This window comes from Heterodontus francisci, chromosome 36 (assembly GCF_036365525.1).
Source record: "Heterodontus francisci isolate sHetFra1 chromosome 36, sHetFra1.hap1, whole genome shotgun sequence".
NCBI lineage: Eukaryota > Metazoa > Chordata > Chondrichthyes > Heterodontiformes > Heterodontidae > Heterodontus > Heterodontus francisci.
In genome coordinates this window covers 41,471,069-41,483,378 of record NC_090406.1, presented here as the reverse complement: position 1 = coordinate 41,483,378, position 12,310 = coordinate 41,471,069, and the positions used below count along the sequence as shown (strand labels likewise).

Sequence of the window (12,310 nt, the reverse complement as noted above, 5' to 3'; positions counted from 1 at the left end):
TTGATCACAAGTCGTCGGAGTCAGTTGCCATCGTTCAAAGAACAAAGAAAATTACAGCACAGGAACAGGCCCTTCGGCCCTCCAAGCCTGCGCCGATCCAGATCCTCTATCTAAACATGTCGCCTATTTTCTAAGGGTCTGTATCTCTTTGCTTCCTGCCCATTCATGTATCTGTCTAGATACATCTTAAAAGACGCTATCCTGCCCGCGTCTACCACCTCCGCTGGCAACGCGTTCCAGGCACCCACCACCCTCTGCGTAAAGAACTTTCCACGCATATCCCCCCTAAACTTTTCCCCTCTCACTTTGAACTCATGACCCTCAGTAATTGAATCTCCCACTCTGGGAAAAAGCTTCTTGCTATCCACCCTGTCTATACCTCTCATGATTTTGTACACCTCAATCAGGTCCCCCCTCAACCTCCGTCTTTCTAATGAAAATAATCCTAATCTGCTCAACCTCTCTTCATAGCTAGCACCCTCCACACCAGGCAACATCCTGGTGAACCTCCTCTGCACCCTCTCCAAAGCATCTACATCCTTTTGGTAATGTGGCGACCAGAACTGCACGCAGTATTCCAAATGTGGCCGAACCAAAGTCTTATACAACTGTAACATGACCTGCCAACCCTTGTACTCAAAACCCCATCCGATGAAGGAAAGCATGCCGTATGCCTTCTTGACCACTCTATTGACCTGCGTTGCCACCTTCAGGGAACAATGGACCTGAACACCCAAATCTCTCTGTACATCAATTTTCCCCAGGACTTTTCCATTTACTGTATAGTTCACTCTTGAATTGGATCTTCCAAAATGCATCACCTCGCATTTGCCCTGCTTGAACTCCATCTGCCATTTCTCTGCCCAACTCTCCAATCTATCTATATTCTGCTGTATTCTCTGACAGTCCCCTTCACTATCTGCTACTCCACCAATCTTAGTGTCGTCTGCAAACTTGTTAATCAGACCACCTATACTTTCCTCCAAATCATTTATGTATATCACAAACAACAGTGGTCCCAGCACAGATCCCTGTGGAACACCACTGGTCACACGTCTCCATTTTGAGAAACTCCCTTCCACTGCTACTCTCTGTCTCCTGTTGCCCAGCCAGTTATTTCTCCATCGAGCTAGTACACCCTGGACCCCATGCGACTTCACTTTCTCCATCAGCCTACATGGGGAACCTTATCAAACGCCTTACTGAAGTCCATGTATATGACATCGACAGCCCTTCCCTCATCAATCAACTTTGTCACTTCCTCAAAGAATTCTATTAAGTTGGTAAGACATGACCTTCCCTGCACAAAACCATGTTGCCTATCATTGATCAGCCCATTTTCTTCCAAATGGGAATAGATCCTATCCCTCAGTATCTTCTCCAGCAGCTTCCCTACCACTGACGTCAGGCTCACCGGTCTGTAATTACCTGGATTTTCCCTGCTACCCTTCTTAAACAAGGGGACAACATTAGCAATTCTCCAGTCCTCCGGGACATCACCATTGTTTAAGGATGCTGCAAAGATATCTGTTAAGGCCCCAGCTATTTCCTCTCTTGCTTCCCTCAGTAACCTGGGATAGATCCCATCCGGACCTGGGGACTTGTCCACCTTAATGCCTTTTAGAATACCCAACACTTCCTCCCTCCTTATGCCGACTTGACCTAGAGTAATCAAACATCTGTTCCTAACCTCAACATCCGTCATGTCCCTCTCCTCGGTGAATACCGATGCAAAGTACTCGTTTAAAATCTCACCCATTTTCTCTGACTCCACGCATAACTTTCCTCCTTTGTCCTTGAGTGGGCCAATCCTTTCTCTAGTTACCCTCTTGCTCCTTATATATGAATAAAAGGCTTTGGGATTTTCCTTAACCCTGTTTGCTAAAGATATTTCATGACCCCTTTTAGCCCTCTTAATTCCTCGTTTCAGATTGGTCCTACATTCCCGATATTCTTTCAAAGCTTCGTCTTTCATCAGCCGCCTAGACCTTATGTATGCTTCCTTTTTCCTCTTAGCTAGTCTCACAATTTCACCTGCCATCCATGGTTCCCTAATCTTGCCATTTCTATCCCTCATTTTCACAGGAACATGTCTCTGCACGCTAATCAACCTCTCTTTAAAAGCCTCCCACATATCAAATGTGGATTTACCTTCAAACAGCAGCTCCCAATCGACATTCTCCAGCTCCTGCCGAATTTTGGTATAGTTGGCCTTCCCCCAATTTAGCACTCTTCCTTTGGGACCACTCTCGTCTTTGTCCATGAGTATTCTAAAACTTACGGAATTGTGATCACTATTCCCAAAGTAGTCCCCTACTGAAACTTCAACCACCTGGCCGGGCTCATTCCCCAACACCAGGTCCAGTATGGCCCCTTCCCGAGTTGGACTATTTACATACTGCTCTCGAAAACCCTCCTGGATGCTCCTTACAAATTCTGCTCCATCTAGACCTCTAACACTAAGTGAATCCCAGTCAATGTTGGGAAAATTAAAATCTCCTATCACCACCACCCTGTTGCTCCTACATCTTTCCATAATCTGTTTACATATTTGTACTTCTATCTCACGCTCGCTGTTGGGAGGCCTGTAGTACAGCCCCAACATTGTTACAGCACCCTTCCTATTTCTGAGTTCTGCCCATATTGCCTCACTGCTCGAGTCCTCCATAGTGCCCTCCTTCAGCACAGCTGTGATCTCCTCTTTGACCAGTACTGCAACTCCTCCACCCCTTTTACCTCCCTCTCTATCCCGCCGGAAGCATCGATATCCTGGGATATTTAGTTGCCAATCATGCCCTTCCCTCAACCAAGTCTCAGTAATAGCAATAACATCATACTCCCAGGCACTAATCCAAGCCCTAAGTTCATCTGCCTTACCTACTTCACTTATTGCATTAAAACAAATGCACCTCAGACCACCAGTCCCTTTGCGTTCATCAACTGCTCCCTGTCTCCTCTTTCCCTTAGTCACGCTGACTTCATTATCTAGTTCCTTACAGGCTTTAGTTACTACCTCCTTACTGTCCACTGACCTCATTTGGTTCCCATCCCCCTGCCACATTAGTTTAAACCCTCCCCAACAGCGTTAGCAAAAGCACCCCCAAGGACATTGGTTCCAGTCCGGCCCAGGTGTAGACCGTCCAATTTGTAATAGTCCCACCTCCCCCAGAACCGGTCCCAATGTCCCAAAAATCTGAACCCCTCCCTCCTGCACCATCTCTCAAGCCACGCATTCATCCTGACTATTCTTTCATTTCTACTCTGACTATCACGTGGCACTGGTAGCAATCCTGAGATTACTACCTCTGAGGTCCTACTTTTTAACTTGGCTCCTAACTCACTAAATTCTGCTTGTAGGACCTCATCCCGTTTTTTACCTATATCATTGGTGCCTATGTGCACAACGACAACTGGCTGTTCACCCTCCCCTTTCAGAATGTTCTGCAGCCGATCTGAGACATCCCTGACCCGTGCACCTGGGAAGCAACATACCATTCGGGAGTCTCGTTTTCGACCACAGAACCGCCTATCTACTCCCCTTACAATCGAATCCCCGATGACTATAGCCCTTCCACTCTTTTTCCCGCCCTTCCGAACAGCAGAGCCAGCCACGGTGCCATGAACCTGGCTACTGCTGCCTTCCCCTGGTGAGCCATCTCCCTCAACAGTATCCAAAACGGCATACCTGTTTTGGGGGGAGATGACCGCACGGGACACCTGCGCTGCCTTCCTGCTCTTTCTCTGCCTTTTGGTCACCCATTCCCTTTCACCCTCAGCAATCCTAATCTGCGGTGTGACCAATTCGCTAAACGTGCGATCCACGACCTCCTCAGCATCGCGGATGCTCCAAAGTGAGTCCATCCGCAGCTCCAGAGCCGTCATGCGGTCCAACAAGAGCTGCAGCTGGACACACTTCCAGCACGTGAAGGAGTCAGGGACATCAGCAGTGTTCCTGAGCTCCCACATTGAGCAAGAGGAGCATAACATGGGTCTGAGATCTCCTGCCATTTTCAATCTTAAGCTTAAGTTAGTCTTAACTTAGATAAATGAAAAAGGAACGAAAAGTTTTTCCCAATCACACGAAAAAAAAAGAAATAGAAAAAGCCTTACCTTATCTGCACACCACCGAGTCCTTTTTTTTTGGTTAGAGGAGGAGGGCGGGTGGGAGACACTACAGGTGTAGTGTCTCGGGTTCAGTCGCTGCCCAAATATATAGGACTTACTTACCCAGCTGCCACCTCGCTCTCCCTGTCGCCGCTGCAAAAAGAAACCGCCAAAACAAAAAGGTAAGTTTCTATAAGTTGTAAACTCACTTACCCAGCTGCCACCTCGCCAGAGCTGGCGGGCAGCCATAAAGACAGGGCTAAAGTGTGGCGAGTCGAAGAGACTTAGTAGTTGGCAGGAAAAAAGACAGAGGCGCAAGGGGAGAGCCAACTGTGTAACAGCCCCGACAAACAAATTTCTCTGCAGCACCTGTGGAAGGGCCTGTCACTCTAGAATTGGCCTTTATAACCACTCCAGGCGCTGCTTCACAAACCACTGACCACCTCCAGGCACTTATCCATTGTCTCTCGAGATAAGGAGGCCAAAGAAGAATCCAACCACCAAATCTGTTTTCCCTCTGTCATCTATTTGTGTGTGTGTGACTCTCGTGTGAATGTGTGCATGACTGAGTAGTGTATTTTTGTTATTTTAACCAGGTTAGAAAGTTAAGAATAATAAACTTACATTTTCCTTGTTTAAACTCAAGAAAACCTGAATGACTTGTTCTTTTGTAATTACATTAGAGGAACAGGAGCAAGCATTCACAGAAGTGGTAAGTTCAACCTCTGCGTTAAAAAGGATAAACCCTGTTGCAGTCAAACCAGAGAAGGTGCGAAAGGGGAGCCTGAGACCCCTCCTCACCTGACCACAACAGCAGGGATTCTTCAGGAGGGACAGGGAAAATGGCAAAGGGGGTGGAGTAGCCTTACTGATTAGAAATAGTATCGCCTCATTGGTGAGGGAGGATATAATGAGGGGAAAGCATCCAGTGGAGACCTTTTGGGTGGAATTGAGGAACAGAAAAGGATCTAAAACTGTAATAGGTGTTGTGTATAGACCCCCTGGTAGCAGTTCTGAGGTGTTAGATTGTATAGATGCACAAATTATGCAAGTGTGTAACAAAGGCAGAGTAGTATTAATGGGGGATTGTAACTTACACATAGATTGGGAGAGGCAGACTGGCACCTGTCAGAAAGGTAGTGAATTTCTGGAATGTGTCTGGGATAGTTTCCTACAGCAATATGTCCTAGATGTAACAAGGGGACAGGCAATATTAGATTTAGTTATGAGTAATGAGCCAAATTTAATTAGTAGCCTAACTATGCGTGAACATTTATCAAAAAATGATCACAACATGATCGAATTCAAGGTAGCGTTTGAAAGTGAAAAGCATGAATCAGCTACTAGAATCTTAGACTTGGGTAAGACTGACTTTACCGGGATGAGACAGAGACTGTCCATGGTAAACTGGGTAGATCTGTTAATGGGTCAAACGACTGAAGAACAGTGGAGAATATTTAAAGAAACATTTAACGAAATACAGAGCGAGTATATACCCCTGAGAGGAAAAAGCTCTACTTCACAGAAAAAACAGCCATGGACAACTAAAGAGACCAGGGATAGCATAAAACAAAAAGAAATGGCTTACAAAAGTGCTAAACGCAGCACAGATCCGGCCGAATGGGATCGAAACAAAGACCAGCAAAGAGTCACAAAGCAGCCTGTAAGAGCTACTAAAAGAGATTATGAAAGGAAACTTGCAAGCGACATCAAAATCAATAGAAGAAATTTTATCATTACATAAAGGGAAAGCGGGTGGTCAAGAGCAATGTAGGCCCACTAAAAGCTGAAACTGGAGATATTGTCATTGATAATGGGGAAATGTTGAACAATTACTTTGCATCAGTATTTACAATTGAAAAGGAGGATCACTTGCTGGAGGTCACGAAAAAATTAATAGCCGATCGGGGACAGGGACTTAATACAATTAACGTAAGTAAATCATCAGTAACAAGGAAATTAATGGAACTAAAGAGTGAGAAATCCCCAGGACCTGACAGTTTCCATCCGAGGGTGTTAAAGGAAGTAGGAGAGCACATTGTAGATACCCTAATTATAGTCTTTCAGAGTTCCCTAGATTCAGGAGAGGTCCCTCTGGATTGGAAAATTGCACATGTCACTCCACTTTTTAAGAAGGGTGAAAGGGGGAACCAAGGAAATTACAGACCAGTTAGCCTGACATCTGTGGTGGGCAAGTTGCTGGAGTCTATTATCAAGGATAGGGTGACTGAACACCTAGAAAAATTTCAGTTAATCAGGGACAGCCAGCATGGATTCATGACGGGAAGGTCATGCCTGATAAATCTCATTGAATTTTTTGAAGAGGTGACTAAGGTAGTGGACAGGGGAGTGTCTATGGATGTTATTTATATGGACTTCCAGAAGGCATTTGACAAAGTCCCACATAAGGGATTGTTAACTAAGGTAGAAGCCCATGGAGTTGAGGGCAAATTATTGACATGGTTAGAAAGTTGGTTGAGTGGTAGGCGACAGAGAGTGGGGATAATGGGCAAGTACTCCGATTGGCAGGATGTAACTAGTGGTGTCCCGCAGGGATCTGTGTTGGGGCCTCAATTATTCACATTATTCATTCATGAGTTGGATGATGGCATAGTAAGTCATATATCCAAATTTGCAGATGATAGACAGTCTAGATGAAAATTGCAAAGAGATATTGATAGACTAGGTGAGTGGGCAAAACTGTGGCAGATGGATTTCAATGCGGGCAAGTGTGAGGTTATCCATTTTGGACCAAAAAAGGATAGAGCAGGGTACTTTCTAAATGGGAAGAGGTTAAGCATAGTGGATGTCCAAAGAGACTTGGGGGTTCAGGTGCATAGATCTTTAAAATGCCACGAGCAAGTGCAGAAAATAATCAAAAAGGCTAATGGAATGCTAGCCTTTATATCTAGAGGATTGGAGTATAAAGACACAGAGGTTATGCTGCAGCTGTACAAAACCCTGGTAAGACCCCACTTGGAGTACTGTGAGTACTGGGCACCACACTTTAGGAAGGATATATTGGCCTTGGAGGGAGTGCAACGTAGGTTTACAAGAATGACACCTGGACTACAGGGGTTAAGTTACGAGGAGAGATTACACAAATTAGGTCTGTTTTCATTAGAATTTAGAAGGTTAAGGGGTGATCTGATTGAAGTCTTCAAAATATTAACAGGAAAAGACAGGCTAGATAAAGATAAACTATTTCCACTGGTTGGAGATTCTAAAACTCGGGGACATAGTCTAAAAATTAAGAGCAGACTGTTCAGGAGAGATGTTAGGAAGCACTTCTTCACGCAAAGGGTGGTAGAGGTTTGGAACTCTCTCCCACAAACAGCAGTTGAAGCTAGAACAGTTGTTAATTTTAAATCTGAGATAGATAGATTTTTGTTAAGCGAAGATATTAAGCGATATGGGCCAAAAGCAGGTATATGGTGTTAGGCTGTGGATCAGCCATGATCTCATTGAATGGTGGGACAGGCTCGAGGGGCTGAATGGCCTACTCCTGTTCCTACCTTCCTATGTTCCTATGTTCAAAGAGAGGTAACCGTGGTCTGGTTTTTCTTCTTCTCCTGGCAGCTCAGTATGCCATTTCCAACTTTCTCTTTTAGTTCAGAAAACAGCTGACTTTTAACAATACAAAATGAAACTAACCTTTTTCCAGGCAAATCCCCTGATAATCATAAATTTAGTCTTGTCACTGCATAATGCCTTGTTTGAAATCACGTGCCTTCCAGTAAAAACCTTGTTTACTTGCCAACCTTTTGCTGACCTTCCTTTTAAGAAAACACCCAAAGTTCACCCTCTTCAGTTTTAAAATAAAGATTCCAGATGAATCAGTGTCCATGAAATCTGTTTAAGTTTTTTCAAAAAATATTGTTTCTCAAGTTTTTGCAAAAACCTTTAGCAAAGTCCCGTCTTCACATTGATGATACCCACCATCATGTTGTGTGACGCTACCACCATGCTAAATGGGACAGAGTTTGAACACATCTAACAACTCAAAACTGGGCATCTATGAGGTGCTGTGGGACATCAGCAGCAGAATTATATTCAACCACAATCTGTAACCTCATGGCCTGGCATATCCCCCACTCTACCATTACCACCAACCCTGGTTCAATGAAGAGTGCAGGAGGGAATGCCAAGAGCAGCAACAGGCGTGCCTAAAAATGAAGTGTCAACCTGGTGAAGCTACAACACAGGAAGACTTGCATGCCAAACAGCACGCAATAGGCAGGGCTAAGCGATGCCACAACCAACGGATCAGATCTAAGATCTGCAGTCCTGTCACATCCAGTCATGAATGGTGGTGGACAATTAAACAACTAACAGGAGGCAGAGGCTCCACAAATACCCCCATCCTCAATAAAAAAAAAAGAAATGCTGGAAATTCTCAGCAGGTCTGGCAGCATCTGTGGAGAGACAAGCAGAGTTAACATTTCAGGTCAGTGACCCTTCTTCAGAAATTCTTCAGGTCACTGACCTGAAACATTAACTCTGCTTGTCTCTCCACAGATGCTGCCAGACCTGTTGAGTATTTCCAGCATTTCTTGTTTTTATTTCAGATTTCCAGCATCCACAGTATTTTGCTTTTATCCCCATCCTCAATGATGGGGGAACCCAGCAGACCAGTGCAAAAGACAAGGCTCAAGCATTTGCATCCATCTTCAGCCAGAAGTGCCGAGTGGATGATCCTTCTTCGGCCTCCTCCTGAGGTCCCCAGCATCACAGATGCCAGTCTTCAGCCAATCCGATTCACTCCACATGATATCAAGAAACGACTGAAGGCACTGGATATTGCAAAGCTATGGGCTCAAACAATATTCTAGCAATAGTACTGAAGACCTGTGCTCCAGAACTAGCCACTTCCCTAGCCAAGCTGTTCCAGTACAGTTACAACACTGGCATCTACCCAGAAATGTGTACATTTGCCCAGTTATGTCCTGTCCACAAAAAGCAGGACAAATCCAACCCAGCCAATTACCATCCTATCAGTCTATTCTCGATCATCAGCAAAGTGACGGAAGGGGTCGGCGACAGGGCTATCAAGCGGCACTTGCTCAGCAATAACCTGCTCACTGATGCTCAGTTTGGGTTCCGCCAGGGTCACTCAACTCCTGACCTCATTATAGCCTTGGTCCAAACATGGACAAAAGAGCTTAACTCCAAAGGTGAGGTGAGAATGATTGCCCTTGACATCAAGGCAGCATTTGACAGAGTATGGCATCAAGTAGCCCTAGCATAACTGGAGTCAATGGGAATCAAGGGGGAAAATTCTCCACTGGTTGGAGTTATACCTAGCACAAAGGAAGATGGTTGTGGTTGTTGGAGGTCAATCATCTTGCAGTGATGACTCTATGACTCTATCTCAGTCCCAGGACATCACTGCAAGTGTTCCTCAGAGTAATGTCCTAGGCCCAACCATCTTCAGCTGCTTCATTGATGACCTTACTTCCCTTCATCATAAGGTCAGAAGTGAAATGTCTGCTCATGATTAGACTATATTCAGCACCATTTGTGACTCCTCAGATACTGAAGCAGCGCATGTCCAGATGCAGCAAGACCTGGACAACATCCAGGCTTGGGCTGATAAGTAGCAAGTAACAGTCATGCTACACAAGTGCCAGGCAATGGCCATCTCAAACAAGATAGAATCTAACCATCTCTCCTTGATGTTCAATGGCATTACCATCACTGAATCCCCCACTATTAACATCTTGGGGGTTACCATTGACCAGAAAGTGAACTGAACCAGCCACATAAATGCTGTGGCTACAAGAGCAGTTCAGAGGCTAGGAATCCTGTGGCGAGTAACTCACCTCCTGTCTCCCCAGTGCCTGTCCACCATCTACAAGGCACAAGTCAGGAGTGTGATGTAATACTCTCCACTTGCCTGGATGGGTGCAGCTCCAACAACACTCAAGAAACTCAACACCATCCAGCACACAGCAGCCCGCTTGATTGGCATCCCATCCACAAACATTCACTCCCTCCACCACCGATGCACAGTGGCAGCTGTGTGTACCATCTACAAGATGCACTGCAGCAACTCACCAAGGCTCCTTATACAGCACCTTCCAAACATGCGGCCTCTACCACCCAGCAAGAATTGGGCAGCAGTGCATGGGAAAGCCACTACCCGCAACTTCCCCTGCAAGCCACACAACATCTTAACTTTGAACTATATTGCCATTCCTTCACTGTTGCTTGCTGTTCAATTTGCAATTAGAACAATTCTTCAGTGCTTTTGGTGAAATTTTACAGATGGTTCACATTTCTTTAGATTCTTGAAATGTATGATGATGCATGGGATAGTTGCACAATGTAGGGAGGTCCCTTCTTAGCAGCAGTTTGGGTGTACCTACACATCAAGGACTGTAGCGGTTCAGGAAGGCATCTCACCACCACCTTCCCGAGGGCAATTAGTTAATATATGCTGGTCTAGCCAGCGACACCCACATTCCATGAATGAATAATAGAAAAAAATTGGAGGCTGGGTTTCCATTGATTTTTGTTCAGAGACACACAGATTGGACACCCAAACCCCTGACAATTGCCGCTCTGTTTTAGTTGGGAGAAAGTCAATATATGAGAGTGTGCTGCTGTCCTTCTGAATCAATCAATGAGATACAGAAATCCCGCAAGCCTTCAACAGTAAATAGTAGATGTAAAATGACTTCAGTAGTGTGGCAAGACTGTCGTGTGCATCCCCATACATTTCAAGAATCCAAAGAAATGTGAAACATCTCTAAAATTTCACCAAAGCCCTTGAAGACTTGTTCTAACTGCAAGTTGAACAACAACAAAAATTCCAAAGCACTAAGCAGAATTCGAGATTAGCTTGATACAAAATATTAAATTGTGGGCATCCAGACGCTTGGATATTTTGAGTCACCAGTTCAGAACGCAGGGATCATTGGTCAGCTGTTGCCAGTAATAATGTATTGATAAAGTCGTGTTACTTTAATCCACTGAAGCTCCGCCCTCTGTTGCGAAGACCGCCCACAGTTTTTCCAGGCTTCTTATAAGCTTTGCTGCCGTGTCAATATCACCTTTGTTTCCTTCTGCCGTTCATTCGTGTCTTTAAAAACAATCATGGAAAGCCTAAGAAATAAGATGGATCAGACACCGCTCCAAGTGCCAGCGACTTTAGACGATCTGATTAGACAACTTCATGAGATTTTCTCCAGTGATAAAATCAACGTGGAAGAAGTGTGTGCTCTGATGGAATCTTATAAAAGCAACCCTGCAGATTGGAGCAAATTCGCAAAATTCGACAAACACAGGTAACCATTTAAATCCGCAGCAGTGAGATTAACGGCAGATTACAACCCGTTGCTATGAGCAGTGTCTAAACAAATCGTACCTGTATGGAACTTTTGACATTGCATAAATACTTAAACTGTATTAAATTTTTAAAAAAAAGAAAGATTAAATAGTACAAAGGAAGAAAGATAGCTTCAGAGACTTGTGGGACATTTGCTAACGAGAGGTTCAATTGATGCGTTTTAAATGTTAACACGGTTAAATTGTTGCAATAAGTTTTAATAATGTTGCAAGGTTTTGATCTAAGTGCAGCAACATTTTTCAATAGCTAGGGGTAGAGAGTTTGGAACTTTTAAGATCAAACACTTAGAGATGTTTTCTATTTAGTTCCCCCAAGTGAATTTGTTTTCCCCTGTAAAATATTCTTTACCTTGACCTATTATTGCATTAATGAATGGATTAATTGATTAATGCGTTATAGTGTGACTGATTCCATGGACAACTTCACAATGTATACAATTGACAATTGACAACGTTGTTTCCTTCTAGGAATTGATATAGTTTGGATGCCTGTGAGTTAGCGATCTAGCTATGCTTGGCCACTTTGACCGCATCAGTTGTTGCAAACTGATGGATTTCAGTATGTTTATGAGCAGCCTGCAACACTCGCTCTGCACGTGTAAATGTATTAATTTGGTTCAAGTGCGGGGAAGCTGGTACCTTTCCTCAACGCCTTCAGGAAGAAAAGGTTTTTTTTCTTTGAGAGGTCTCAAGATCTGAAAGGAGCGCTGTTTTGGTGGGGAAATGTTTGACACATTTTATTGTTTTAAGTGTTTTTTTTTGTTGGGAGTAAGCGAAAAGATTTACTAGATGTGTGTTCATAACTTTATCTCCGAGCTAAGTAACTAATTCAATTTACATTTCTTCAAAAGATAAC

At 44.2% G+C, this 12,310-nt stretch overlaps 1 protein-coding gene across 1 annotated transcript in view; it reads left to right on the top strand.

The window, feature by feature from the left end:
* Window positions 1–11,140: 11,140 nt before the first annotated feature.
* Window positions 11,141–12,310, top strand: part of LOC137351766 (cysteine dioxygenase type 1-like) — a 43,323-nt gene continuing 42,153 nt past the window's right edge. The window contains exon 1 of the mRNA XM_068016576.1: window positions 11,141–11,393. Coding sequence (XP_067872677.1) covers window positions 11,203–11,393 — 191 coding nt within the window. The 5' untranslated portion in view covers window positions 11,141–11,202. The remainder of the gene's footprint in view (window positions 11,394–12,310) is intronic.